General features: G+C 34.4%; 1 protein-coding gene across 1 annotated transcript in view; it reads left to right on the forward strand.

Moving 5' to 3' along the window:
* LOC119516420 (A disintegrin and metallopeptidase domain 3-like) overlaps positions 1-25,281 on the forward strand; it is a 133,547-nt gene that overhangs the window by 35,453 nt on the left and 72,813 nt on the right. Inside the window, exons 6-11 of the mRNA XM_037812771.1 lie at positions 3,820-3,885; positions 17,509-17,580; positions 17,811-17,977; positions 19,056-19,137; positions 19,723-19,859; positions 24,022-24,211. Of these exons, the coding sequence (XP_037668699.1) occupies positions 3,820-3,885; positions 17,509-17,580; positions 17,811-17,977; positions 19,056-19,137; positions 19,723-19,859; positions 24,022-24,211 (714 nt within the window). The remainder of the gene's footprint in view (positions 1-3,819; positions 3,886-17,508; positions 17,581-17,810; positions 17,978-19,055; positions 19,138-19,722; positions 19,860-24,021; positions 24,212-25,281) is intronic.

The following is a 25,281-nucleotide window of genomic DNA, read 5'->3' on the forward strand; positions in this document are numbered from 1 at the left end:
ACTACAGTGAAATTAAACTCTAAAACAGAAAGCAAAAGACAGATGGGAAATCTCTAAATAATTGGAGATTAAACAACACACTTGTAAACACATAGGCCAAAGAGAAGTCTAGGGAGAAATATAAAAAATATTTTGAACTAAATTAAAATGAAAATACAACTTTCAAAATTAGTAGTATTCAGCAAAAAAAAGTGCTTAGAGAGAAATTTATAGCATTGAATGCATATGTTAGAACAGAAGAAAAATCTAACTCCAATAATGTAAGCTGTTTTCAGAAAAAGAAGAGCAGATCCGTGATTGCCAGGGTTCAGGTTTAGGGAGTGAGGAATGAAAAGGTATAGCACAGGGCATCTTTCGGACAGAAAAAAAATATTCTGAATAATACTGTTTTTGTGGATACATGACATTATGCATTTGTCAAAATCCATAGAACTATATAACAAAAAATGAACCCTAGTGTAAACTGCTGACTATTGTTAATGATAATCTGTCGGTACTGGGTCAGCAGTTTTAACATGTACACACTAATGCCAGATAATAATAGGGAAACTGTATGTTGGAGGATGGTGGGAAAGGAGCTATAAGGGAACTCTGTATATTTTGCACAGTTTTTCTGTAAAATACAACTGCTCTAAAAATAAAATATTAAATAAATAAAATACATTAGGAAAAAAAAACACTGGCAATAACAAGAAATAATGTGGTTTATATATGGAGCTTTATAAATAAATAATGGGTAATCCTTTGGACATCTTGGCTACAAAGAAAGCCACTCACAAAAGTGAAAGGAATCAGGCTGGTTTTGGCCTTTGCTAAAAGGCCAGTGCCATATGACAGTGATTTAATATCTATAGCATCTATAGGGGATATGCAATATCCCAACAATTTTTGGGTGAAGTTGCTATTATAACATGAATGCAAGAGAAAAATATTCTTTCTTTTTCAAGAATTCTAAGAACATAACACCTATGGGACTTTGAATATTGCTTAAATCAGGACAGCAAAACAGGAATTTAATCAAACAATTTAAAATATTTCTGTAGGAAACCATAAGGATCATATCAATAGATACAGAAATAGTGTTTGCAAAATTCAACATCCATTCATAATCAGAACCAGGAATAGAATGAATCTTTAACATCTATGATTAATGAACATCTGTGATCTATGATCGTCTATGAAAAGCCTACAGGTACCACAGTAATGAAAACGATACAATATTTTAACCCCAAGATTGGGAACAAGGCAGGGATTTTGATCCTTGATACATTTAGATAGTGCAATAGGAACGAGAATAATAATAAAAGAAGTCATACTGACTTGAAAGGAAAAAGTAATACAAAGGTAAATATACTGGAATTGACATTTTAAAAATGTATGTTTTTTACCAAACTTATCTATATAGTCAATGTAATGCCAATTAAAATTCCAGAAAACATTTTTGTAGAAATTGTTTCTCAAATTTATAAGGAGATGCAAATATCCTACACTAGTCTGTTTTAAAAAGAAAGAACTAATGGTGGACTGTATTAGGGTTTTACAGAGAAACAGAACTGTCAGGAGATAAATGGAAGGAAGAAGGGAAGGGAGAGAGAGAGAGAGAGAGAGAGAGAGAGGGAAATATAAAGTGGTTTATAATAAGAATGGCTCATATGAAGGTGAGGATTTGCGACTCCAAATTTCAAAAGGCAGATTGCAAATTGGAAACTTGATGAAGGTGACGTTGAATTCCCCAAGAGAAGCAACAAGTTGTGAACTCCAGTGAAGGTTTTGATGAATTCCCCAGGAAGGAGAAGCTGGCTGACTGACGAAGAGATAGAAATTCTTCTTTCTGAAATTTCTTGCCGAAGTCTTCAGTTCTCCTTTTAAGGCCTCCAACTGATTACATAAGGAGACTCCTCTCATTGCTGAAGGCAGTCTTCTTTGTTGATTGTAGATGTAATCAGCTGTAGGTGCAATCAACTGACTAATGATTTAGATCCATCCATGAAACACCCCCACAGTAACCATCAGGATAGTGCTTGCTTGACCAAACAACTAGAAGACATAACCTAGCCAAGCTGATCCATGAAATTAATCATCACAAGCACTTACATTATTTTCTCTTAAAGGGCCATATGGTAAATATTTTAGTCTCTTGGGAAATAGAGTCTTTGTTGCATCTATTTAATTTTGCCCTTGTAGTGTGAATGCACCATAGACAATATCTAAACAAATGGGTGTGGCTGTGTTCCAAAAAAATATTATTCACTGAAACAGACAGCCAGCCTAACTTCTGCTATGGAGCTAAAGTAGTCAGGATGTGGTGGTTGACATAACGGTGGACTATAGAACTGTGGAACAGAATAGAGAGATCAGAAATAGGCCCACATGTTGTTGGTTGATTGATTTTCTGCAAAGATGTGAATAAATTTAAAGACTAAAGAATGACCTTTTCAATTAATGATGCTGAATAACTGAATATTTCTATGGACAAAATTACTCTTGATCCTTAAGCAGCACTATGTAAAGAAATTAAATTAAATTAGGTTAAATTAAATTAAATCAAAACAGATTTAAATGTCAAGGGAAAACATAAAATTTCTAGTAGGAAATTTGGAAGAAACCAACCAAATGAATAATAGTAACATAAAAAGATTTTCAATGTCATTCATCACCAGGGAAATTAAAACTTCAATGAGATATCCATACAAACCAATTAGAATGGATAAAATGAAAAAGAATCACAATATCAAATGTAGGTGAGGATGTGGAGCAACTGGAACTCTTATGAATTGTTGGTGAGAATGTAAATTGTTCAAACCACTTGAAAAAGCAATTTGGCATTTCATCCTTCTCTGTATAATTGCCATATGGCTCATCTATTCCACTTATAGGTATCTCCCAAGGAAACCGAACAAATACCTGTACTGAAATAGTCGTATCTGCTTTGGTTATAATAACTAAATGGTGTAAATAATCCAAATGACTACTAACAGTTGAATGTATAAATTGCAACGTATCTCTCAAATGGCACACTACTTAGCAATAAAAACTAACTTAATCACAACAACACGCATGAATGCTGAGATGAAAGAAACCAGATGTAAAGGAGTATACACCCTGTGTTCCATTTATTGACATTCTAGAAGGGACTATTCTAGCCAACAGTGAGAGAAAAAGCAGATCATTGTTTGCCTTGAGCCATGTGGGATTCTGACTTGGAAAAGGGTGATGGAAACATTCATCATAATTGTGGAAATTATTGCATGGTTGTATACATTAGTCATAACTCATAACTATATCCTTAAAATGGGTGTATTTTAGTGATAGTAAACTAAAACTCAATGAAGCTGATTTAAAGATTAAAAGTATGAAAACAAGAAACTAGGCATAATGTTTGAAGAGAAAGTTGATGGGAGCTTGAAAGAGGGACCCCAGAAGGCACACAGGTTTTGAGAGGAAGGAAACATAAGATTCTGTCCTCATTTCAGTAACTTTTTGAAGACTCTAATTATCAAGAATATAGATTAAAGCAAAAGCTTTTGATTTGTTCCTAAAACTTTCTTTTGGAATCCCACCTGCTTATTTACTCAGTGGACCTCCACCACCTCCTCCACCTCTTCCTCCTCCTCCCCCCCTCCTTCTTTCTCTCTCTCTCTCTCCTGTCTTTTCCTCTATGTCGTATGTATCTGAATGTGTGTATCTTTATATATCTGTATGTACTCTATCTATGTACCTCTCTATCTGTGTATATATACGTATGTGTGTATCATGCACATGATAATTACAAAAAAAGTTTGAAAATGCTTTATTTAATTAATGTCCTATGTTTCTCAGAAAAATTCAGATATGGAGCTGTTGAAAAGAAAACTCAAAATACAAATCATTATGGATAAAGCCTTGGTATGCATAATTGATATATTTCATTATATGTTTTTGTATTTAAATTCAAGGGTTAACTGAAAAAGAAACTTCCTTTGCCCGGTTAAAAAATATGTGCCTCAGTTAGCAGGACATAAAGAAATGTAAATTGCCTTTACATTGACATAGGGGAACCAATGCTTATATAGAGATTTCCAAATTAGAATAGAATTCTAGCAATAATGTATGTCTTTTTACAGAATGATTCTATTAGACTATAATCTACTGGATTATAAAGAGCTGCAGTTAATTTGGAATCCACCCCAAATCTTGGTAAATAGATTTGAATGGAAATCTATTTTCATTTTAAGCAACCTAGCTATTGCATTCATTACTCAGTTGGAGATTCTTGTTATTAGATAGTATCTTTTGTAAGATTGTTTTATATTTTATAATCACTTGTGTTTTCTGCTTGAAGTTCTGTATTTTAAAAATGGGAAGAATCATTCATAAGAATATTTATTTGGGTATGGAAATTTTTGTTTACACAATCAATTATGGCAAAGACTTGTGGGCAGCAAGTTTACAAAACCTGGTTTGTACATTGTCACCAATATTTTGCGCACAATCTCTTTATAAGCATAATGTCCTAGATTTTCTTCACAAAAAGAAATATTTGGATCTTTCAATAATTTAAATATAAAAATAATAACAGGAAAGTATAGATGGACAGATAATACAGGAAAGGCACCTATAATTTTTTTGACATGGAGATACATTATATGTACATTTCCTGTTTTTTTGAATATATATATATTTATATATGACATACATATTTTACATGCTTTTTAATAAACTACTGTATAATTTTTTTCACATTCATGAAACATTATTTCAATATAATTTTAATGTTTATATCATGTCCAGTTAACATATTTAAGCCAATTTAATATAATTTACTAGCAAATTCCCTTTTTGGGTCATTTAGATTTTTGATGTTATTATGTGAGGAATACTGCTATTTGGCCTAAAAACTAGGATCACAAGCATTGGAATTATGCTTTGCCACAGCTACCTCATGAGGTTGCTAAAATTAAATTTAAGTAAATTATTTTCCTTTTCCACTTAATTTCATACCTTCTTATCATTCCTATAACAGGGAAAGGCATTTTAAATGAAAAAGTCATGGAAAGCAAAAGAAAAAGAGTTCTTTATGATATCCTATAGTTAGTATTTCCCCTCATTTTAGGTTCAACCTCTCTAGGTTTTTTTAAATGTAATTTTATTGAGATATATTCACACACCATAAAATCCATCCAAAGTATACAAGTATACAATCAGTGGATCACAGTATTATCACATATTTGTGTATTCATCACCATGATCATGTTTAGAACATTTTCATTACTCCAGAAAAAGAAATGAAAAAAAAAAAAGTTGCCATACATGCTACACCCCTTACCCCTTCCTATTACTGACCACTGGTATCACGCTCTAACCAATTTTAAGACTTACAATGGAGGTAGGTTAACTACTGTCAGTGGTATTGTCAGAGATAGATACATAGATCAGTGGAACAGAACAAAACATCTAGAAGGAGATCCAGCAAACATGGGCAACTGACTTTTTTTTTTTTTGCTATACAGTTATACACTCATTATCAAAGATCAGTATACTGGAACTTCTGGCTATTCTAAAATGCTAGACACTAAAAATAATCTATATAATGAGTTGGTAGTCACAGCATTTTGTTAAATCCTACTTTCTCAGTTACACCTCCTCCCTCTCATTTGATCTTCTATCACTCTGCAGGGATATCTGGATGATGATCATTTTAACTTCTTTGTGCTGGAAAGGGGTGTTGACCTTATGGGGTAGAGGAATGAAACTGGTTGATATTCTTGGAGAGACTGGTACCTTTGGATTTCAGGGCATCTGTGGCATAAGATCAATCTGGAGGCCTTAAGTTTCTGAAAAAATAAACTTACTAAAAAAAACTTTTACAGAGACTTAAATAGAGCCTAGGGTACTCCCTAGGGTTTTCAAGAATACCGTGGTAGTTTGCAAAATCTGGCTAAATCTTGCATAAGAGTGACCTCCAGAATGACCTCTCGACTCTATTTGAAATCGGTTAGTCACTGGAATTTTATTTTGTTCCATTTCCTTTACCCCTTTTGGTCTAGAGGGCGTTCTCAATCCCATGATGCCAGGACCAGGCTTGTACCTGGGAGTCATGTCCCACATTGCCAGGGAGATTAACACTCCTGGGAGTCATGTCCCATGTAGGGGGAGGGTAGTGAGTTTATGTGCAGAATTGGCTTAAAGAAAGAGGCCACATCTACACAACAAAAGAGACTCTCTGGGGGTTAATCTTAGGCATAATTACATGCAGGCCTACCTTCACCATTGCAGAAATAAGTTTCATAAGGCCAGGCTGAGATTAAGGGCTTGGCTTATTAAATTGTGAGCCCCTAGTGCTTGGGAGAATACCAGGACTTCCCAAGGTGGGGAAGTTTGATAGTTCCATATTTTCCCCCAGTCCCTCAAGGGGACTTTGTGAATACTTTATTATTTTCCACCCAAAATATTCTGGAGTGTATCCAGTATTACATTAACCTGAACAGAATAATAGGATCTCATTCCCTATTCTAGGTTCCATGTATTTAGTTTGCTTAAATAACTTGACCAGACAGGTTAAATTAGAGAGTTTGCTACAGAAAATTAAAATTTTGTACTAAATAAACATCTCTTCCTTTGGTCTCACACATAAGTTGAAGTTTTAAAACACAGACAGTATCATCCTTTACTCTATATTCTGATTTACCTTAGTCCTAACCAGGTCCATTTCATTTATATCTCTAATTGAAGTCTAATCTCTTATTCACCTTCTTAACAGTTGCTGGGTGGAGTAATGCTGACTTTCAGAGCTGCAGAACTCTAACTCTGAGTCTCAGGTGTCACATAGGTACTCAATGTTCCACGAAACTACCAGTTTATACATGAAGAGCACAGCATCTCAGAATTCAGAAGTAGCAGTTAAAACTTAGGAGTAGGTATGACTACGTAAGACCTTACAATCTAGGAACCTTTAAAATGAGCCTTATTAAAATATTCTGTACTCCTAAATCATCAATTGCACAATCTCTGCCCACATTCTATCCCCTGATAAACTATACTCTTGAATTCAATTCTCAGTATTTGCTCATTATAGTTAGTTTATATTAGTGAGAACGTACAATATTTGTCCTTTCATTTCTGGCTTATTTCACTCAACGTAATGTCCTCAAGGTTCATTCACCTAGTTGCATGCCACATGACCTCATTCTTTCCTGCAGCTGCTCAATATTCTGTCATACGTATACACTATGGTTCACCCTTCTGTTCTTCAGTCAATGTACTCTTAGGCCACCTCCATCCATTGGCAATCGTGAATAATGCTGCCATAAACACCAGTGTGCAAATGCCTATTCATGTCCCTGCTTTCAGTCCTTCCAAGTCTTTGTCTAATAACAGAGTTGCAGGATCATATGGCAACCCTATACTTAGCCTCCTGTGGAACCACCACACTGCCCTTCACGGGGGCTGTACCTTTCTACTTCCATACCAACAGTGAATATATGTGTCCCTCTCTTCACATCTTCTCCAGCACTTGTATCCTTCTGTTTATTTTTGAAAGTTTTATTCACTTCATACAGTTCATCCTAAGTGTGCAATCAATAATTCCCTGTATAATCACATAGTTATGCAATCACCACCACAGTCTATATGAGAACATTTCCATTTCTTATGCAAAGAGAGAAGAGGATAAAGGAAAAAAAAAAGAAACAACAATAACAACAAGAATCCCATACTCTTAAATCCCCCTCTTGTTGACAGTTAGCTTTGGTACATTGCCTTTTTTACAGTTAATGAAGGAACACTAAAATGTTTCTGTTAACCATAGATGCTAGTTTGCATTAATTGTATTTTTTCTATATACCATCCCATTTTAACACCTTGCAATGGTGACATTCAATTGTTATTCCTCAAGTAAAAACTTTCTTGTATTTGCACACTTAATCACCATCATCATCCACTCTAGGATTCACTATGTTACACAGTCCCAGTTTTTATCCTCTACTTTCCTTCAGGTGTCATACATGCCTTTAGCCTTCCTCTTTCAACCATACTCACATTCAGCTTTGTTCATTTTACTTACAGTATTGTGCAACCATCACATAGTATTGTGCTATCCATTTCTGGATCTTTCAAATCAATCCTGTTGAACATTATGTACTCCTTCAGCATCAAATGTCTAATCTCTACCCCTTTTCTATCTCCTGATAATCTTTGTTCTCAACTTAACTCCCAGAGTTTGCTCATTAGAGTTAGTTCATATTGGTTCATACTTGTCCTTTTGTTTCTGGCTTATTTCGCTCAACATAACGTCTTCAAGGTTCATCCACATTGTTGCATGCTTCATGACTTTATTCTGTCTTATAGCTGTCTAATATTCCATTGCATGTATATACCACAATTTGTTTATGCACTCTTCTATTAATGGACATTTGGGCTGTTTCCATCTCTTGGCAATCATGAATAATGCCACTATAAATATTGGTGTGCAAATGTCTGTTTGTGTCCCTGCTGTCCCTCCATATACCTTAATGAGATTGCTGGATCTTGTGGCAATTCTATACTTAGCTTCCTGAGGAACCATCAAACTGCCTTCCAGAGTAATTGCATCATTCTACATTCCCCAAACAGTGAACGAGTGTACCTATTTCTCTACATTTTCTCAGGCACTTGTTGTTTTCTTTCTTTTTGATAATGGCCATTATAGTAGGTGTGAGATGATATCTCACTGTGGTTTTGATTTGCATTTCCCTAATCGCTAGTGATGCTGAGCATCTTTTCATATATTTTTGAGACATTTGTATTTATGCTTTGGAAAAGTTTCTATCCATGTTTTTTGCCCATTTTTAATTGGATTGTTTGTCTTTATGTTGTTGAGTTGTTGCATTTCTTTATATCTTCTGGATATTAAACCCTTATCTGATATGTGGTTTCCAAATATTGTGTACCATTGCATAGGCTGCCTTTTCCTTTCCTAACAAAATCCTCTGATGCAGAAAACTGTGCAATCTTGAGGAGATCACAGTTTATCACAAGATCTTTAAGATATTTCCCTACGTTTTCTTCTAATAGTTTTATGGTCTTAGCTCTAATGTTTAGGTCTTTGATCCATTTTGAGTTATTTTTTGTATAAGGTGTGAGATAGTGGTCCTCTTTCATTCTTTTGCATATGAATATCCAGTTCTCCAAGCACCATTTGTTGAAGAGGCTGCTCTGTCACAGTTGAGTTGACTTGACTGCCTTATCAAAGATCAATTGTCCATAGATGAGAGGGTTCACCTCTGTACATTTAATTCAATTCCATTGCTCAGTAAATCTGTCTTTATGCCAATACCATGCTGTTTTGACTATGTTAGCTTTGAAATATGCTTTAAACTCAGGTAGTGTGAGACCTCACACTTCAATTTTTTTTCTCAAGATACTTTTAGCTATTTAGGGCACCATGCCCTTCCAGATAAATTTGATTATTGGTTTTCTATTTCTTCAAAGTAAGTTGTTGGGATTTTAATTAGTATTGCATTGAATCTATAAATTAGTTTGGGTAGAATTGACATATTAACTATAGTTAGTCTTCCAATCCATGAACATGGTATGTCCTTCCATTTATTTAGGTCTTACTTGATTTTTTTTAGCAATGTTTTGTAGTTTTCAGTGTATAGGTCTTTTATGTCCTTGGTTAAATTTATTCCTAAATACTTGCTTCTTTTGGTTGCTATTGTAAATGGAATTTTTTTCTTGATCTCCTCCTCAGAATGCTCATTACTGGTGTCTACAAACGCAACTGGTTTTGTTTGTTGATCTTGTATCCTGACACTTTGCTGTACTCATTTATTAGCTCTAGTAGCATTATTGTAGATTTTTTGGGATTTTCTACCTATAGGATCATGTCATCTGCAAACAATGAAAGTTTTACTTCTTTTCCAATTTGGATGCCTCATTTCTTTTTCTTGCCTAATTGCTCTAGCTAGAACTTTGAGTACAATGTTGAATAACAATGGTGAGAGTGGGCATCCTTGTCTTGTCCCTGATCTTGGAATGCTTTCAGTCTTTCCCCATTGCATATGATGTTAGTTGTGGGTTTTTCATATATTTCCTTTATCATGTTGAGGAAATTTCCTTCTATTCCTATCCTTTGAAGTGTTTTCATCAAGAAAGGATGATGAATTTTCTTAAATACCTTTTCTGCATCAGTCAAGATGATCATCTGGTCTTTCCTCTTTATTGATGTGTGTATTACATTAATTGATTTTCTTGTGTTGAACCAGCCTTGCATACCTGGAATAAATCCCACTTGGTCATGGTGTATAATTCTTTTAATGTGCCGCTGAATTTGATTTGTGAGTATTTTGTTGAGGATTTTTGCATCTATATTCATTAAAAAGATTGATCTATAATTGTCTTTTCTTGTAGAATCCTTGTCTGGCTTTGGTATTAGGGTGATGTTGGCTTCATGGAATGAGCTAGGTAGCTTTCCTTCCTCATCAATTTTTTTGAAGAGTTTGAGTTTCAATGGTACTAATTCTTTCTTGAATGCTTGGTAGAATTCATATGTGAAGCCATCTGGTCTTGGACATTTCCTTTTTGGGAGTTTTTTGATGACTGATTCTGTCACTGTATATGTGATTGGTTTTTTGAAATCTTCTATTTCTTCTTGAGTCAATATTGATTGTTCTTGCTTTTCTAGGAATTTATCCATTTCATCTAAGTTGTCTAGTTTGTTAGCATATAGTTGTTCATAGTATCCTCACATTGTCTCCTTTATTTCCATGAGGGCTGTTTTTATGTCCTCCATCCCATTTATTATTTTATTTATTTTCATCTTCTCCTTTTTTTTTTCTGTGTCAGCCTAGCTGAGGGTCCATCAAGTTTATTGGTTTTCTCAAAGAACCAACCTCTTTTTTTTTATTCTCTTTATTGTTTTCATGTTCTCAATTTCACTTATTTCTGCTCTATTCTTTGTTATTTCTTTCCTTCTGTTTGCTTTGGGGTTAGTTTGCTGTTCCTTCTCTAGTTCCTCCAGGTAAGCAGTTAATTCCTCGATATTTGCTCTTTCTTCTTTTTTGATATAGATATTTAGAACAATAAATTTCCCTCCCTGCAATGCCTTTGCTACATCCATTAGTTTTGATATGTTGGTTCTCATTTTCATTTGCCTTAAGATATTTACCCATTTCTCCTGTAATTTCTTCCTTGACCCACTGGTTGTTTAAGAGTTGTTGTTTAACCTCCATGTATTTGTGAATTTTCCTGCCTTCCACCTGTTATTGATTTCCAGATGGTTGCCTAATCATCAGGAAGACATTGGCATTTGGAGGCTGGAAATTATCTGGGTTCATCTGGTATGATCTGTATTGATGAGGCCACTTAATAGTTGATTTCTGTGCCTTTCAGTGGGAGCACCAGAAGTGGGAAGGCCATATTTTCTTGGCTTTGCATTGTTCTCTGTCATCCTATGGAATTGCTACAAGATGGATTCATAACAGACCTGACACCAAGACCATTTACAGAGCTTGGACATCATGTCTTCATATCACAGAATGAAATATCTTTGGAGTGGCAGGTTTCCACAGACAATTCTGCACCTCTCAAACCACACTGAGGCAAGGGGCTCAAAAGAGCAAATTCATTCCAGTATGATACAAGAAAGTGTCTTGTATAATTTCAATCTTTTTAAATTTCTTGAGACTTGCTTTGTGATCCAACATGTGGCTATATGGAGAATGATCCATGAACACTTGAGATTAAGGTATATTCTGCTGTTGTTGGGTTCAATGTTCTGTAATTGTTAAGTCTAGTTCATTTATCATATTATTAAAATCACTGTTTGCTTATTGATCCTCTATCTAGATGTTCTATCTGTTGATGAGAGTGGTGTGTTAAAAGTCTCCAACTATTATTGTAGAAGTGTCTACTTCTCCCTTCAGTGTTGTAACTGTTTGTCTCATGTATTTTGGGGCTCTCTGGCTCAGTGCATAAATATTTATGATTGTTATGTCTTCTTGATGGATTGTCCCTTTTATTAATACATAGTGCCTTTCTTTGTCTCTTTTAATTATTTTACATTTGAAGTCTAATTTGCATGGTATTAGTATAGCTACCCCTGCTCTTTTGTGTTTGTTTTTTGCATGAAATAACTTTGTCCAGCCTTTCACTTTCAGCCAATTTTTGTCCTTGGGTCTTAAGTGAATCTCTTTAGACAGTATGTAGATAGATCTTGTTTTTTTTGTTGTTGTTGTTTGTTTGTTTTTTTAAATCCGATCTGCCAATTTATGGCTTTTGATTGGGTAGTTTAATCCATTAACATTTAGTGTTATTACTGTAAAAGTAATTTCTTCTACCCTTGTATCTTTTTGATTTTATATATCACATCTTACTATTTTTCTTTTTACCCTTACTGATAATCTTCATTTCTACACTCTTCTCCAAACATCTCTCTCCTGTCATTTCCTATATACCTGTTATGCTCCCTTTAGTATTTATTGTAGAGCAGATCCATTGTTCACACACTCAGTGTCTGTTTATCTGTAAATATTTTAAATTCTCCCTCAATTTTGAAGGACAGCTTTGCTGGAGATAGAATTCCTGCTTGGCAGGTTTTCTCTTTCAGTATCTTAAATATATCATACCACTTCCTTCTTACCTCCATGGTTTCTGCTGAGAGATCCACGGTTATGTTATTGAGCTTCCCTTGGATGTGATGGATCACTTTTCTCTTGCTTCTTCCGTAAGTCTCTCTTTGTCTTTGATATTTGACAATCTTATTAGTAAGTGTCTTGGTGTTCTGGTTTGCTAATGCTGCCAGAATGCAAAACACCAGAGATGGATTGGCTTTTAAAAAGGGGGGTTTATTTGGCTACACAGTTACAGTCTTAAGGCCATAAAGTGTCTAAGGTAACACATCAGCAATCGGATACCGTCACTGGAGGATGGCCAATGGTGTCCAGAAAATGCCTGTTAGCTGGGAAGGCATGTGGCTGGCATCTGCTCCAAAGTTCTGGTTTCAAAATGGCTTTCTCCCAGGACGTTCCTCTCTAGGCTGCAGTTCCTCAAAAATGTCACTCTTAGTTGCACTTGGGGTATCTGTCCTCTCTTAGCTTCTTTGGAGCAGGAGTCTGCTTTCAACAGCCGTCTTCCAAATGTCTCTCACCTGCAGCCTCTGTGCTTTCTTCAAAGTGTCCCTCTTGGCTGTAGCTCCTCTTCAAAATGTCACTCACAGCTGCACTGAATTCCCTCTGCCTGTCAGCTCATTTATATGGCTCCACTGATCAAGGCCCACCCCAAATGGGCAGACCAACACCTCCATGGAAATTATCCAATCAGAGTCATCACCCATAGCTGGATGGGGCGCATCGCCACAGAAACACTCAAAGAATTACAATCTAATCAACACTGATAACGTCTCCCCACACAAGATTACATCAATGATAATGGCGTTTGGGGGACACAATACATTCAAACTGGCACACTTGGATAGGTCTGTTCAGGTTTATTCTGTTTGGGGTATGCTACACTTCTTGGATCTATAATTTTATGTCTTTCATAAGAGGTGAGAAATTTTCAGTGATTATTTCTTCCATTATTCTTTCTGCCCCCTTTTCCTTCTCTTTTCTTTCCAGGACATCTATGACATGTATGTTTGTGTGCTTAATGTTTTCATTCAGTTCCCAGAGACCCTGCTCATATTTTTTCATTCTTTTCCCTATCTCTTCTTTTGTGTAGGATTTCAGGTGTCCTGTCTTCTAGTTCACTAATCCTTTCTTCTGTCTTTTCAAATCTGCTGTTTGTCTCCATTGTGGTTTTCATAGCTTTTACTGTGCCTTTCATTTCCATAAGCTCTGTCATTTTTTTGTTCAAGCCTTTATATTCTTCCATATGGACACTCTGTGTGTTCTTTATATCCTTCATTTCTTTAGCCACATTTTCTTTCAACTCACTGATGTGATTTAGATTTGTTTGAACACATTTAATTAGTTGTTTCAACTCCTGTATCTCAGTTGAAGTGTTAGTTTATTCCTTTGGGCAATATCTTCATGCTTCCTGCTATGTCATGATTTTTTGCTGTTTTCTAGGCATCTTATTTTTTTAATTTATTCTGGATGTCGTTTTTTCTTTTTGCCTATGGTTTTCTTGTTGGTTGCCTCTGTTCTCTATCTGTTCTTCTCTGTTATTTGCTATTTGTCATATTGGCTTTCCCTCCAGCCTCCCCTCAAAACCAGGCACCCACAGTGGCCTGCCTCAGGGATGGAGGGTATGCACTGGGCACCACACCAGGGTCTCTGTGTGTGGGTAAAAATATCTGCTGGCTCCCAGTGGTGCTCTGTTTTTCACCAGTCAGCAAGACTTGGGTTTTTTTAGGCCACTGCTTTAACAGTTGGATTGTCTTATCTATCAGCCCAGGTGCAGGTTCTCATTCAGGGGGTCTAGATCAGCTATAGTAGGCCCAAAATAGCATTTGGAGAATCTTTGAAGAGCCCTTCAATTCCCTTGCACTTTCAGGTATGCCCAGCAGATGACATTGTTTGGTAATGTAATTGTCCTCAGAAGCAGTTTGCCTCAGAGTCCAAGTTGCCTCAGACTAGGTGGTGGCTGAAACTGTGGGGTTCCTATTCCCTCACTTTGCCAGCCCAAATCTAGCTCACTGTAGGGCTGTGTCCCCCACTTTATTTGTGGCAGAAGACTCCCCCAGCTGTCCCAGTTTTCAGCCATCCCCCAGGCATGGACACCCTCTGCTATTTCCCTCAGGGGTGGGTGAAGGGCTTTCAGACCCAGGGCTGGAAAAACAGTCTCTGTCCATGTTTTCTCAGACTCCTTGTCTCTCACTGATCTGGACCTTGAAATGTTCTCCCCTGTTTCCTGGGTCTACAAATGGTGGGGGTCTGTCTCACTGCTGTGAGAGAATTTGTATTCTGTGTCCCCAGTGGGAGGAATCCTAGCTGTTGTTTCTGTGCCCTTCCCTAGCTGTGCGAGGCTGAGTGGTGGTGAGGGGAGACGACCAGCCAGTCTGGGGTGGAAAACCCCTACCTAATATTTATATCTTGCTTAAATTCAGCATTTGTAGGGTCCTTCTCCAGTCTATATCTTCCTTCAGAGTTCTGAACAATTTGCAGAATTGTCCATTTTTTTTTACATTGAATCTCTTAAGGAGAGATTTTCAGTAGCTGTTTACATTGCCATGTTAATGACATCACCCTGTCTTTAGTTTTAAAGTATGTCTCTGGTAAACAGCATATTGTGTTGTGTTTTTTTCCCCAGTTAGTTAATACCTGCTTTTTCTTTAGAGTGTTTAGTTGGTTTATGTTTGTATTGGAAGTACAGATACCTATTGAAAAGTATGGATAACTATGAATGATATGCTGTGATTACTATTTGTGCCATTAATTGTTTGCTCCTTTGGATTAATGGACAATTTCTAGCATTTCATTTTGTCTTTTATATTGGCATTTTTCTCCTATGTCTCTTTTTTCCCCCAAGAAGTTCCTCTGCATGTTCCAATTAGCATCCTTAATTTATCATAATCGATCTTGAATTAATGTTATACCACTTCATATGTAATGTGAGAGTCTTATAACAGTAAAATTACATTTAACCCTTAACATCTATTGTGATTTTGTTATATTTTACTTGTCCATATGTTATAAATGTCAAAATGATTTACTTTTTAATTACATAGTCAATTTTTGTTAAAAGGAGTTATGAAAAGAACTTCATTTTTCTCCACTTATTTATCATTTCCAAAGCTCTGCATCCTCTCAAAATTCTGTGTTTTTATTTCTTTTTAGCCTGTAAATAAATTATCTCTGCTTTTTAAAATCTAATATTGTTTTTATTTCACGTTCCTTTTTAAAACATTTTATTTGGAAATAATTTCAAATTTTCAGAAAAGTTACAAGAAAGCTAATATGAACTCCACCTCTATTCTCTTCATCCAGATTTACTTATTTTACTGTTTTATCCCATTGTCATTTGTGTTCTCTCCATTTGAGAATAAGATGCAAACTGCTTCACGGACCTTAACATCAGTGTTTATTTCCCAAGAATAAGGCATTCTCTTATGTAATCTGAGTAGATATAACATTGATTTAAAAAAGGCTTTTATCAAATCTACTATAGCTCAATTGCATTGCAGTCACATAATGTGATCTAAATGACATTATGTTTTATATTCAAAGAATTGTTTTCTGACCTAGTACATGTCAATTTATAGAAAACTTTAATGTATGTTTGAAAAGAGTATGTAGTCTGTCGTTGTATACAAGCTTTTACATATGTTTATTGTATCAAATGTTTGCTTGGGTTTTTCAAACCTTAAATATTTTTAATGATAATTTTCTTGATCTATAAATTATTAAGAGAAATGTGGAAAAAAGTCTTCTACTATAATGTCAATTTATATTTAAGTTTTGCTTCATATATTGTGTAGCTATGAAATTAATTATAAACAAGTTTAGAATATTTCTATCTTTCTGAGTAATTTAATATTTTATCAATATGTTTTAGTAATCATTATGACCAGGAATTTTTGCTTTTAACCTTTATTCAAATTAATATAACTACGAGAGCTTTTTGTTTAATATTTTCCTGGTATATCTTTTCATCCTTTGACTCACTATTTCTAGGAGCTTATATTTTAAGGGTTTTAATTTTAATTTCCATGTAGAAGTTTTTTTAATACTCTTTATCACTTAACTAGAGTTTAGTCTGTTAATAATTGTGACTACTGATATAATTGGATTCATTTCCATAATCATATTTTTCCCTTTTATTGTCTTGCTTTTCATGTGTTTAACCTTACAAAATCACCTTCACTCACACCACACATGCTACATGATGTAAGTATACAATATGGTTTATTGGGGGAGCTTATAAACAGAAAGTAGCAAAGTCTGATCAGTCTCTCCCAATCTGGACCTCAAAGAGCAGAGAGGAAAACATCTCTCTTGTCTGTATCTGAAGTAACTCTATGTACTGCATTATATTTTCTGTCTGCCTTCTGCAGACTTGCTGGACATTATTGAAGATCCCAAGCTGCCACTTTTTATGTTTTCAGCACATACTTAGAATTTTGGAGAAAATAATTATAATTTTTGGTCCCTTGAATAAGGCCATAGTCATGAAGTCATTCACTATTACATTACATAGAGCTCTGTTTGAAAAGTACATTGTTTATCCAGTGTATGTGGTCTTACTATCTTATTGCAATGAAGACAAATAATAGCAGCATACAACAGTAGACAAAATAGGCTTCATAGTTAGTTAGAAATGAATTTGAATCCTGATTTTTACACTTACTAGCTATGTGATCTTGGAAACTTGCTCTTTGACTTTTTATAAAGAAGATAATCAAAAGTATCTCATTTTACTATTATTGGTTAGTCTGTAAAGTCTCTAAGTTGATGCCTATTACTGTAAGTAAATTCTTGCAAACCCTTAATTCTACATCTGTTCCTTCATTAGAGCACTGCATCGTTTTAATATGTTATGTTTTATATTCATTTTAAATATGGTAGTTTAATAATTTCCACTAATAATAAGGTACAAAATATCTTTCAGTATGATTATATGGGCTCTGAGGTGGCAGTTGCAACTGAAAAGGTCGTCCATGTCTTTAGTCTTCTTAACACTGTAAGTACTTACATTTCATATTTAAATAAAAATATTGTTATTAATACACTAACCTTGTCTATATAAAACTATTTGCATATTTATAAAAAATTTATAGTCCTAACTAGTTTCATCCACCAATAGATTTATCACCAAAATATAGTGAATTTAATGTATTACATTATGTATAAAGATTTAATATTGCATTTTTGGTTACTCAAAACTGCGTATCATGAATCTTCTGTTTTCAGATGTTTTCCCACTTAAAAATGACTGTTACCCTAACTTACTTGGAGATCTGGTCAGATACAAATAAGATTTCAACTGACGGGGATGCTGACGATGTACTACAAAGGTTTTTGACATGGAAACAAAAATTTTTGATTCAAAGGCCCTATGATATGGCATACTTTTTAATGTAAAGCACTTTATTTTGCATTATATAGGAGTTATGAAATTATTTGATGTATTAACTATCAAGATTATATATAAAATTTTTAATGTATAATGATAAGACATTTTAAAAAAGAATGTGCATATACAATATGTCAGAATGCAAGCTATAAAATCTTTCTAACAATGTGAGACATTAAATCATGGAAGTTCATTCTTTGTCTATGGAAATATGATGATATGGAATATATGGAAAGCCTCAGGATAAGCATGGGGCATCAGTGTTTTTTAACAGTTTTTCTCTGAGATAAATAATTGAAACCATTTTAATATCAAATCAAACATTAATTAGTTAATATAATGCAATAATTGAGCGTAATGTTGATTACAACATGAAACATTAAAATACTTCATACCTGAAACAGACTAGTTTATTATCCCCAAGGTCACCAGAAATACTGATTTAAAATATATCTACTTAATTCATTTCTCTGAGTCTTTTAAGAGTTTTTATATAGTTTTTTGTTGTAGTAATTTGATTATTTTAGATTCAAAAAACAAAAAGACAGTTCTAAAGATCTTAAGCAATAAGAAATAAATTTGTAACTCTATTGGTGTTTCTCATGGAATCTAAGGTCAGGTTTGGAGATTCGGGATGTTCAGGAGAAGCATCCTGTTTCTCTCCTACTTAGTGAGTCCACTGCATATTCTGTTGCCCTCTCCCCTTCTCCCCGAATCCAATGCTTTTTCTGCACTTTTCAGTTTCACTGAGTACAAATTATGGCAGTCAGCACATCCTGATTTTTACATCTTATAGTTATTTCTATCCAGTGATGACAACAGTGATGATTAATTTGGGGTGAGGATTAGTATTGCTGGGTTTTGAGTTGTGTAAAATATAATGTTAAAGAAGCCTTTAGAACTTTTCCTTATAGAAACTGAAAAAAAAAACAGATGCAAAAGGATTGAAAACATAAGACATGATATGTAATATTCATGTTTTAAAGAAGCATAACTTTACTGAAGAAAACAATTTTTAAAAGGTCATTAAGTTATTCATAGTTTAAAATTTATTTATTTGTAAGAATATTTTTATTATTTAGTTATAGGGACCATCCTAATTATATGGGAGCAACATATCATGGAATGGCATGCAATCCAAAGTTGGCTGCAGGAATTGCTCTGGTATGCATTTTTTCCATCTCTTCAGTAATTATATCACATTTTAAAAGTTAATATCCATTTCAAGAAATAAAATTCTCGGCAGTGTATCTCCCATGCAGTTTTGTCAGAAATTTATAGTATTCTTATTTAGAGTTTGAAACTCAAATATTATTTTTAAAATAAAATTAGTGCCACTCACAAGAATACTACACTATTCTTCCTTTTAATTTGACCATTTCTCCTAAAACTATTTTTGAGGCCAAAACTGATGTAAATTCAATACTTTAGAATCTGAGTATCTTTTCCAAGCATTCACTTGAAAAATAATATGGTTATTGAGACAATGCTCCCAATTCTCAAATATATTATGGTATTAATCTTATTTTATTATATGACAAAGTCATTTGTTTGAAAAGTACTATTACTCACAAAAAAGTGGCAAAATTTACTTAATTTTTCCTTTTCCGTATCCTAAGAAAATATTAGCTTCATTTACCAGTTTCTGAAATTTGTATTTGTATTTGGGTAATATGGATAAAAATGCTTCAAAAGATCAAAGGCATGAAAATAAGTTAGACAATTCTGTTCTCTTTTTTTCATACTTAGTATGCCAAGTCAGTAACTTTAGAGTCATTTTCAGTTGTTATGGCACAGCTGCTTGGAATTAACCTGGGATTAACATATGATGATGTCTACAATTGTTATTGTCCAGGAGCTACCTGCATCATGAATCCCGAGGCAATGTAAGGTGTTATCTTGATCAAATCTGTATCTTCTCTTGGGGAAATGTTTATATTAATTATTGGTGTATAATCTCTTGCAGTAGAACTTGAGTAAGAATAGTTTTATTAAATATATATTTGTTTATTTAAGACCTCTCAAAGATAATGAGTATAGGATATTGTAGAAAAATGTGCTTAATAGTTCTATACTGAATGTTATGATATAGAAAGAAAGTAGATGTTGATGATGCCTGTCTGGGGTTTACTGGGATCATAAGCTGAAATTCCTTCCTTTCTTCATTCTTAAATTTGTAATGAAGACCTACTGTGTCCCAGATATTGTGCTGATTGGTCTTACCAAAAACAGCAACAACAACACACACACGCACAACATTGACATCAACAGATAGATTTGTCCCAAGTGTATTATTCCATTAGGGACAGAAAATATAAAAAAGTAGACATAAGAATAAATGAAATATAAGCACCTTATGATATGTGCCAAGATGGGAACAGTACGATGCTGTTATAAGGAACACATGGGGAGAAATGAATGTTTCTGATAGAGTGGGTTAGCTAGGTTTTTTTTTTTTTTTGAGACCTGCAAGAGAAAGAATGAATCTTTTCATGTAAATAACTTGTGGAAAAACTTTTCAGGGTCAGCAAATAAAATACTTGCATAGAAATTAGCTTGTGATGTGCAACAATCATTTGAAGCAAAGTGATTGAGGGAGGGAAAAAGAAAGTAAAAGACAATGAGGCTAAAGAACAGTGAGTCAGGGAAGGAAGTCTATGAGGTAATATAGGTAGTAAAGAGCCATATCAAGCAATCATGATACGGGAGTTGGGATTTTATGATAAATGTAACAAACCACATTTTAATAGATTTATGCAGTATGAGTAATAAAAGATTATCTTGCAAAGTGAGTGTAAAATATATCTCAGGGAAGAGAAACCTAGTGATACTTTGGAGATGAATATTGTCATAATGATCTAGTTTATTGGGATGAGAGAAAGGGAGATGTCAAGAATTATTTTTAGGTTTTGGATATCATAACTAATTAACAAATGTTTAAAAAGGCCAAAGATGAAAAAATGGGAAAAACTTGGGACAGTTTGTAGGTATTTCATTTAAGACAGTCTTGGTCATCCAATTAGAGTTGTTGCTTCTATGGGTCTGGAGCTCAAAGGACAAGAGATATAAAATGTGTGATCCATCAGCATACTGAGGGGAATTAAAACCATGTAAAGAGAAGAGATCGTTTAGGAAAAAGTTACAGAGTGAAAATAGGTGGCTTAAGATCAAGCTTTGAGTAATTCTCAAATTTACAGGTTGAATAATGGAGGGAAAAGCAGTGATATAAGGTGAAAAGGAATGGAAAGGAAAAAAAAATGGTAGTACAAGGACCAAGATAGGGTGAAGGCTTGGAAACCCAGGGAGGAAGGTGTTTAAAATTCAGGGGAGTAGATGAAGACAGCAAGGTAAAATCATCAGCATGGCACTTTAACCACTTCAGATTCTCATACAAAATAGAACAACTAGGAAAACACACGAACAACAAAAGACAGTACTACATGTTCCCCAAATACACAGGTATAACAAATTGTAGGGCCAACCCACTGACAAAATAAGAAGTATGCAGCTGTGTAGGGGGAAATAGAAGGAACACAATGGTACTCTTGAAATCCTTACAAACCTGAGAACCCAGAAATCAGTAAACAAATCCAACCCAATAAGTTGTTGTTTTTACTGGGACTGAAAGATCGGTTAAGTCATGCCATAGCAAGAGACAAAACTTTTTGGGGATTTTGTAGATTGCAGCTGAGAGCAATGGGACTGTGAAAATTTCTTAAGATGACTGATTCCAACACTTAGAGAAAATACAAACAAACCTGGAATATCTTGTGTCAGAAAATATGGAGGTGCTCAAAGAATTATGGAAATTTATTAAAGAGACAAAAATTCCATTCTGAAGGGCCTTCCGCTGCACTAATCTAGGATAATTTGAGTCTCAAAAAATAATATTGATAATAACAGATTATAACCCATTGGGTAAAATAGGAAAACATGAGTCCAAACTGATATAAATGCATAGCCAAGACTATAACCTTAATCTAATCATGAAGAAACATGCCATGTACGTAAATTGAGGGACACTATCAAATAACACCATAAAACACTTCAAGGTCATGAAAGTCAACAGAAAACTTAAGCAACTAAACCAGGCAAAATATTCTGTAGCCTATAGCCTATATGAATAGATACTGGAAGAATATAAAAGAAAGAAATAAAAGCTATAAATTCATTTCTACTGAAATTTGATGTAATAGTTCAGGTCTCATCACAAAATGTAACTAGTAGAGTACACGTAGTAGTCATGCATTTTAAATGAGTCATGCTTGACTCTGAACTGGATCCTTTTGCTATAAAATTCCAATACCATGACAATTCTAGTGGAATCTGAGGATTGGAGTTGTCAATGTATCATTATTTTCTGATTTTTATGGGTATATTGTGCCTATGTAGGAGAATTCATTTCTGTGTAAGAAATATTTAGAATTATCAGGACATTGTGCCAGAATGTTACTTGTAACTTGGTCAGGAACCAAAATTTATTCTTTTTACAATATTTCCATGATTTCTGTGAGTTTGAGTTTGTTACAAAATCAAGAAAAACTCAAGAAATATGTGAAATAAGACACTTAAAATATCAGTTGATGTGCCAGTTTGAATGTATTGTGTCCCCCAAACGCCATTATCTTTGATGTAGTCTTGTGGGGCAGTCGTTTTGGTGCTGATTAGATTTGCTTGGACTGTGCCCCACCCAGCTGTGGGTGATGACTCTAATGAGATATTCCCATGGAGGCATGGCCCCACCCATTCAGGGTGGGACTTGATCAGTGGAACCATATAAATGAGGTGACTCAAAGAGAAGGAACTCAGTGCAGCTGTGAGTGACGTTTTGAAGAGGAGCAAGCTTGCTAGAGAGGAACATCCTGGGAGAAAGCCATTTTGAAACCAGAACTTTGGAGCAGACACCAGCCACGTGCCTTCCCAGCTGACAGAGGTTTTCCGGACGCCACTGGCCATCCTCCAGTGAAGGTACCTGATTACTGATGTGTTACCTTGGACACTTTATGGCCTTAAGACTGTAACTGTGTAGCCAAATAAACCCCCTTTTTATAAAAGCCAATCCATCTCTGGTGTTTGCATTCTGGCAGCATTAGCAAACTAGAACAGTTGATAATAAAAATAATCTGGAGCTAATACATTTTGTACACCTCTGTGTTAAGATATTTTAATTGATTGAATTTGTTACCAAAGAGCAAGTAATTATAATTTTTTAATTAATACAATTAACTGACTTTTATTCCTTCAGTTTTCCACGTAAATTTTCCAATATGTTCCATTTTCTTAATGATATTGATGCTTCTTATAATAATGAACATTACAATAGTAGGAAACATTTAAATAGAGCTTATTATGTGCTAAGCACTTCTTAGTGATTTGACATATTGTTGCTCATTTAAAATGCATGACTAACTACATGAGGACGTTTCTCCATCCCACCTTATCTTCCTCTACTAGCTACATGTTGTGACCAGACTGAACTATTATATCAAGTTGCAGTAGAAACAAACTCATAGCTTTTATTTCTTTCTTCTATATTCTGCCAGTATCTATTCATATAGGCTATAGGCTATAGAACATTTTGCCTAGAAAATTAGAATTGAGTGACACTAAATTGATACTGATTTGAGGACAAGCATATTTTATGGGGTCAAACAACAGTGTTAACAGTAAGATTCCAATACAAACAAACCATGTAGGGCCTTCATTGTTTGGGAGATTAAAAAAAAGCCAATATTGTCAAATAAGACCAACACACAAGGAGACCATGGGGCTTTTAGAAATACTTAAATGCAGAACAGAATTCTATGAAACAAAATTAATGTCTCTTTACACATACTTTTCCAAGGAAATTCATTTTCTATTTTCCTTGGTGGTAGTAAAATTAAAAAGTAAATTGCAGTCAGAATTGAACATATATTAAAAAAATAAAAACACTGTTCTCTCTTCCTTGACTCCTCTGAGTGAACTAGTATAGAATTTATAGCACTTTATTGGTTACTTTGATACTGACATTATTCCATTTATCTGAGGAATATAATTTAATTTTAGACGTTCCCGTGGTGTAAAGTTTTTTAGCAGTTGCAGCATGGATGGATTTAAACATATGCTGTCACAGCCTGAATTTGAATGTCTTCGGAACCAAACAGTTTCAAAAGTGGTTATTCAAGGAAAACAAAATTTTGTTTGCGGCAATGGAATTTTGGAACAAGCAGAGCAATGTGACTGTGGTGAGCCAAAGGTTAGTGACCCATACTAGTAGCATATTAAAATATTTGTTTTTGTGTTTTTCATGTACTGTTATAAATATGGATGCAATGTAAAAGGGGAGGACCTTGTTTTTCAAGTGCTGCACTATTGTATCACGTATCTAATATAGGGAGATACAGGCAATGTGATACAGGCATTGGGATAACCTATATTCAGTTCTTTAAATGCTTCAAATTTAGAGTTTGAGGCATTTAAAGAATTGAATATGGGGTAAGTTCAGACTAGCATAAAGAAATAGATTTTACATTTTCTTCCTTATGTACCCATTGAAAATATGTACCCTTATGGCCCTCTCTTCCTCATTCCTCATTCTTTCTCTACACAAGAAGGAAATGGAATCCAGAATTTTTGTTTAACATTATATCTTGTAAAAGTTTATCATGTTTTATTAGCTTTCCATTGTAGAACATTAAAAAAATATAGCCTAATGTTCTGGAATAAAATTTTGGTAATGTTCTCTCTTACTGATAATATTCATGTTAAGTTAATTGATTCTTATTTTTGTGAAATCATGAAGTATGGGAATTTGCAATTTCTAATCTTTCCTCCTGTTGATAGGTGTTTAGAATGTTTATAGATTAATTTTCCTGTTCTAAACAGTTTTATTTTGTCTTGAACTTTTCTCCTGATGCATATGAGTCTCCTGGCTACATATATATAGACATAGGATTTCTAGGTTATGAAACAGGTGATTATTCAACTTCCTGAATAATGTACATTGTTTTTTCCAAGGTGTTAGGCTAATTTACACTTCCAGTGGTTATGTACTATTTAATAGATCCTATTTTTCTAATGCTTTAATATTCTCCTTTGTCTGGGTCATTGCTTGTTGTTTCTTTGCGTGTTTTGTAATGTTTTGTTGAAACCTGAACATTTTGGTATTTCAATGTGTTATCACTGGAATTTAACTCTGAGGCTCTGTTCTTTAAGTTTGTTTCAGTAGATCCTATTTTTACCACACCCTGTCCAGCACATATTTTTTCTTTATTAGGGAAGTCGTGCGTTTACAGAACAATCTTGCATGAAGTACAGGATTCCCGT

This window comes from Choloepus didactylus, chromosome 20, assembly GCF_015220235.1.
Source record: "Choloepus didactylus isolate mChoDid1 chromosome 20, mChoDid1.pri, whole genome shotgun sequence".
Taxonomy (NCBI): domain Eukaryota; kingdom Metazoa; phylum Chordata; class Mammalia; order Pilosa; family Megalonychidae; genus Choloepus; species Choloepus didactylus.